The 6,111-nt window shown below is 42.8% G+C and overlaps 1 protein-coding gene across 1 annotated transcript; it reads right to left on the reverse strand.

The window, feature by feature from the left end:
• Positions 1 to 3,480: 3,480 nt before the first annotated feature.
• Positions 3,481 to 5,814, reverse strand: LOC119274835 (translocon-associated protein subunit beta-like). The gene is made up of 6 exons (XM_037555563.1): positions 5,529 to 5,814; positions 4,553 to 4,651; positions 4,324 to 4,432; positions 4,127 to 4,198; positions 3,996 to 4,001; positions 3,481 to 3,910 (listed from the first exon to the last, which is right to left on the reverse strand). Exons 1-6 carry the CDS (start codon positions 5,702 to 5,704, stop codon positions 3,791 to 3,793), a joined length of 582 nt encoding a protein of 193 aa, XP_037411460.1. The 5' UTR covers positions 5,705 to 5,814; the 3' UTR covers positions 3,481 to 3,790.
• Between the last annotated feature and the right edge of the window lie 297 nt (positions 5,815 to 6,111).

Consider the following 6,111-nt stretch of genomic DNA (forward strand, 5'->3'; position numbering starts at 1 on the left):
TTTTGTCTTTTTCACTATGAAGTCAACGTTGGTTTTTTGTGAAAATTTATATACTTGTGCACAAGTAAGTCAAGTTTAATCTAAAAGAACTATTTTGACTTTTTGTTTAATTATTGAAAAAAATCCCCATATAGGGTGTATATACATGCGGGATCCAAAGGGTATTTCCCAAACAACTGCTCCCTCCGTAGTGATCTACTCCTAGTGATCTAAACGTTCTTATATTTCTTTACATAGGGAGTATGTACTATAATTAATCAGTAGGTGTGATGTGATGAGCACATACGTGTATGCTTTAGTAATTGACTAGATCGGGATCGCGCCTTGGTGTGAGGATGCCGGTCCCAACAGATAATAATAAGGTGAAGAAGAAACATTCAGTTACCCCATGCATCCCATTGGTCCAGCACGAAAAATCTAAAATTATATTTAATCACTCAGTATATCATCACATATATCCATGGTTGTAAGCCATGTATTTTTATAGGTTTTACTCAAAACCAAACCAAACTCGTGAACAGGATAATATGATATTTCATCACAAAGCATAAAGACCCGATTCATACCATACGATCCAGTCATAATGATCGCCCATGACAATAAGTTCATTACAAAGGATAGAAGTCTAATATGCCAAAAGACCGGATTGATAAAGCATTACACGAAATTTATATGGTTCGGCTATGACATAACATCAGACTACATATATATGGATAGAGAGAGTTTGGTATGACTGCCTTGTCGCCCAGCTCCTCCCTGCATTGTAAACACATGTTGATCGACATTATGTGTTACACAAAGAATCCATAGTGTGCCATACGAAAATCATCACAGCAAGAATATAGTTCTTTTTCTAACCCTTATGAATAGTGTTAGTCATCCGGCAAATGAGTAGCTCCTATTATTACTAATCGCATAGTAAATATACTAAATAATCGTGTTAACAAATGACAAGAGTTAAAAGTTGATAATGCAAAAGGAATCGTGTTAACAAATGACAAAAGTTAAAAGTTGATAATGCAAAAGAAAACATGATTATAGCACCTTTAGAAATAGTTTGGTAATTAATGTTCACTGCAGGAAGAAAAAAAATTCATGTAGTTCTTGGTAGGCATAAGTTACCATAGTTCTTGGCATATACGTTTTTTAATCGAGGGGTGTCCGCAAACATGAATAATCCGGTCAGCTAGCAATCAGCCAAATGTAGGGGTTGCCAACCAAATTTCTAACATAATCGTTTTACTATCAGGGAAGCGACAATATTCTCTGCTGGATATCCAAATATGCTTTAGGAGTCATCAGAAAAATGCTTATATAATATTTGTATCCCTCTTAACAACAAAGAACAATCTTGGTACACCACATCTATCTGTTTATTATTCCAAGATACCAAAATACGGGAAGCATACTAAAAAGCAACATCCTTGCACCAAAACAGCGAAAATAGTTTCTTGTAACAATTCAACAGTTGTAACAATAATCCTAAATTGAGGCATGCATTTGCGTATAAAATTATTAATCTGCAGAACACATTTTCCACAATTGGGTGCGGGACGAGGCAGCGGCTAGGTCTCTGCCACGGGAGCCGCCCCCTTTTTATACCCCCTATATGCAAAATGACGAAAATACCCTCGGCGGTGCAGCGGAATTACGCGCGGTGGCACGAGACGACAGTAACTATTCATTCCCATAGTGCTCCTCCCAGATCCGACGGGCGAGACTCTCCAGCGGCTTGATCCGACGGCCCAAAACCCATCAAGCAAACGACTCGGACGGCCCACAATCGCTGAGCTCTGAGGAGGCTTGTAGGATCACCCTTCTCTTATTTCTGGATATGATAACTTGAGAGTTGAGACACAAGTAAGCTGATGTAATGGCAAAGTACTGCTTCCTGGCCCTGGATGGCACCGGTTGCTTCCCCTTGTTGGGTTTGTCTACGGCACATTAGTTATTGCACATCAAAGTGACACAATCAAGCATGGAAAGAAAAAGAAAAAGCAAAAAAGAAATTCCCACATGAATCTTCGTGTAGATGTGCAGTACTTATGGCACATCTAGATGTGCTTTAGCAAAACTGTACTATTTGAATTACGCGGAAAGAAATGTTGACTTTACTACTTTGTTTTCAAATCAAGCCTGCTCGTTCGAACATGGCAGTGCAACTATAATATTCACGTTTGCAAATTCGAACAACAACAACAACAACAACAACAACAACAACAACAACAACAACAACAACAACAGCAGCAGCAGCAACAACAACAACAACAACAACAACAACAAAGCCTTTAGTCCCAAACAAGTTGGGGTAGGTTAGAGGTGAAAGTCATAAGATTTCGCAACCAACTCATGGCTCTGTCATATGGATAGCAAGCTTCCACGCACCCCTATCCATAGCTAGCTCTTTGGTAATACTCCAATCCTTCAGGTCTCTCTTAACGGACTCCTCTCATGTCAAATTCGGTCTACCTCGCCCTCTCTTGACATTCTCCACACGCTTTAGCCGTCCGCTATGCATTGGAGCTTCTGGAGGCCTGCGTTGAATATGCCCAAACCATCTCAGACGATGTTGGACAAGCTTCTCTTCAATTGGTGCTACCCCAACTCTATCTCCTATATCATCATTCCGGACTCGATCCTTCCTTGTGTGGCCACACATCCATCTCAATATACGCATCTTCGTCACACCTAACTATTGAACATGTCGCCTTTTAGTCGGCCAACACTCAGCGTCATACAACATTGCGGGTCGAACCGCCGTCCTGTAGAACTTGTCTTTTAGCTTTTGTGGCACTCTCTTGTCACAGAGAATGCCAGAAGCTTGGCACCACTTCATCCACCCCGCTTTGATTCGATGGTTCACATCTTCATCAATACCCCCATCCTCCTGCAGCATTGACCCCAAGTACCGAAAGACGTCCTTCTGAGGTACCACCTGACCATCAAGGCTAACCTCCTCCTCCTCACACCTAGTAGTACTGAAACCGCACATCATGTACTCGGTTTTAGTTCTACTAAGCCTAAACCCTTCCGATTTCAAGGTTTGTCTCCATAACTCTAACTTCCTATTTACCCCCGTCCGACTATCGTCAACTAGCACCACATCATCCGCAAAGAGCATACACCATGAAATATCTCCTTGTATATCCCTTGTGACCTCATCCATCACCAATGCAAAAAGATAAGGGCTCAAAGCTGACCCTGATGCAGTCCTATCTTAATCGGGAAGTCATCAGTGTCAACATCACTTGTTCAAACACTTGTCATAACATTATTGTACAGGTCCTTAATGAGGGTAATGTACTTTGCTAGGACGTTTGCAAATTTGAAAATTGTCAAAATTTGAGGTATTTATTTTGATGTTAATTATAGCAGGTTTATCATTCAAAAACACAATGTTCTTGCTGTTTGGCACACCCAGAAGTTGCATCAATGTAGCCAAGACGTGCTCTACTGGCTCAGCTTACATTTGCATCAATGTAAACACCTCGGAAATCTGATTTACGGTTTCATTTGGAGCGACAACGATATGATACCAGGGGCTAAGATTGGACGCACAACCACATTGGTCCTCCACACAGTACAGAATCAAAAGGGTTTCTAAGTTTCACCAAATCTACTCCTCCGGGTTAAGTCGCTGACAACACAAAATGGAAATAACCAAAATTATAGTGTCACTTTGCTGCTAGTCGCTCCATTACATTACAGTCCATGGGGTGTTGTAACTTCAGAGATTCTCTTCCTCGGCTACCAAGGCCAGCTACAAAAACGGTGAACCATGGATGATAGATCAGCGCCTCTTCTTGCCAGACTTTGAGCCAGCAGATTTCGATGGGCTCGCGACCAGGTAGATGAACCCCAGAACGAAGGAAACGACAGACACCAGTGCTCCGTACTTCGCAACAAGTTTCTGCACATGGACAGTTTCTTAGAATCTCACACCAGGGAATATCATGGCAGCTTATTTATATGGAGGAGAAATGAAATGAAATTACCTTAGCCTGAACAACAAATGACAGTGAATCCAGATTTCCAGAAGCAAGAGTATCAGCCCCACAAAATAGCATGGAAAAAATTAGAATCACCAAGGAGATATACCAGAATGAAAATGCACACGATCACTTACCCATTCAAACTTCTTCACTGGAGGTCTTTCAGCAAGAATGTCCAGGGGGGGGATGGGAGTTGAGTAGGCCTCCTGTACAGTGCAAAATTATCAGTTTAGCGAGAGGAGTTGACACTGGTGAATGAATGAGCAATCAAGCGAATGTATATCATTTGAGACACTAGTGAATAATATACAGAACGGGTTGAGGATCATACCTGAAGTGCAGCCTTTGTGGCAACACGGTACTTGATAACAGCGGGTGAAGCTTGGAACCTGCCCTGTGTTTTGCTCTCCAATACAAACGCGTGCGAGGCAGTGGCACCACTAAAAGTGCAAATGATAAAAGTTTATCTTTCTATAACATGATAGTTTTTCAAATAACACCATAGTGGAATGGAGTCACCAAAAGCAGAGACATGCTTTACAAAATGAAAATGTACTCACGGTTCAAGCCTTTCCAAAGTCTTCGAGACCTCTCCAGAGACAAGTTCAAATGCTTCCTTGGGCCACGAGTCATCATTAATGGCCACATCATATGCAGTTCTGCAAAAAAAAAAACTTATTACATATGACTATGCAAAATACATGGATACTCACTGGCAATCATATGATACAAATAGGTAAGTAAGTTGAACAGGAAAAAGGAATCAAACTTGTTGTCCATGCAAATAGGATGTGCACTTTGAAGAGCAAACAAGATATTTACTATAGCTCAGTTTAGAACATCAAGGAAACCCATCTGGTAAGTTTTAGGACTTTGATGAACATGATACACCATTCAACAAACTAGAACCAAACTATCTGGAAAAGTGCTTGGCATATACTCCTACTACTAGTTCTAAACAGCAGGAGCAGTAAAACCATGAGATTACAAGATACATCAAAATAAGAAAGATAAGATTCTATTCTAGGTAATCAACTAAGAACATTTTATGACATCACAGACGGATGATGACTATTAAACACCACACAGATGCTTCAACTTCCCAAATGCAAAACCCAGCGTTATTATTGACAAATTTGCTCAATAACAACGGGACGCCTGGAAGCTCTTGTAAAAGCTCACCAACTGGCTACGGCTACTCTACCTTGCTAGCTGTTTGCCTAGACAAATTAAATCAGGCGCATGGTCAAGCAATAGAACGAAGGATCGGGTCGCCATTTTGTACGGATAATAATCTATAAACTCTAGATCTAGCAGTTACTAGGCAGGATCCACGAGACGGTTCCGAATTTCACCGCCGAATTGCGAGCTGTAGGAGCTAAAACCATAATTAACCGAGCCGATCCCTTCAGCTGCCGGCCGAGGCCGCCGCAGATCCCATCGATCCGGCGGAGAGAGCAAGCCGCATCGCCGTCGCGAAGTGAGGAGGAAGCGGGGATAACAGGCGGGTAGGGGACGGGACGTGGGAGTACTCACGCGGATCCCTGGTTGTAGAGGTCGAGGGAGACGGCGAGGCGCTCGACGCCGGGCTTGGGGCGGGAGAGGGCCACCTTCTTGTGCGCGACGAGGAAGGGCGCGTCGGCGGCGAAGGTGCAGGAGAGGGCGGCGAGGAGGAGGGCGGCGCAGAGGAGGAGCGGGCGCGTCGTCGCCATGGCGGTGGGCCTGGCTAGGGTTCCGGCTCCGGGGTGGATCGGATCGGATCGGATCTCGTGCGTCTCGCCCAGCTGGATGGAAGAAGAAGACGACTCTGGGTATGGACTGGAAGGGATGGGCTCTGCATACTAGTAGCCCGGCCCAGGGGTGGTGCGTGGCAGGTGAGGCTGCACATGGGACCCGCCGTACACAAAAAAACAAACAAGGTGAATGTATGGACAAAAGTGAACTTAATGCTTTTAATATTATTTTTTGAGTTGCTTTTAATATTATTTTTTGAATGCCATTTTGGCTACTTTAGTAGCAAAATAATACTTACATTCACGGAAAATATGAAGGAAAACCTGGATACCAGCGCACCCTATATGCGAAAAAAATTAGTAATTAAAAAAAGGTCCAAAAAATT

Source organism: Triticum dicoccoides, chromosome 3B (assembly GCF_002162155.2).
Source record: "Triticum dicoccoides isolate Atlit2015 ecotype Zavitan chromosome 3B, WEW_v2.0, whole genome shotgun sequence".
NCBI classification, from domain to species: domain Eukaryota; kingdom Viridiplantae; phylum Streptophyta; class Magnoliopsida; order Poales; family Poaceae; genus Triticum; species Triticum dicoccoides.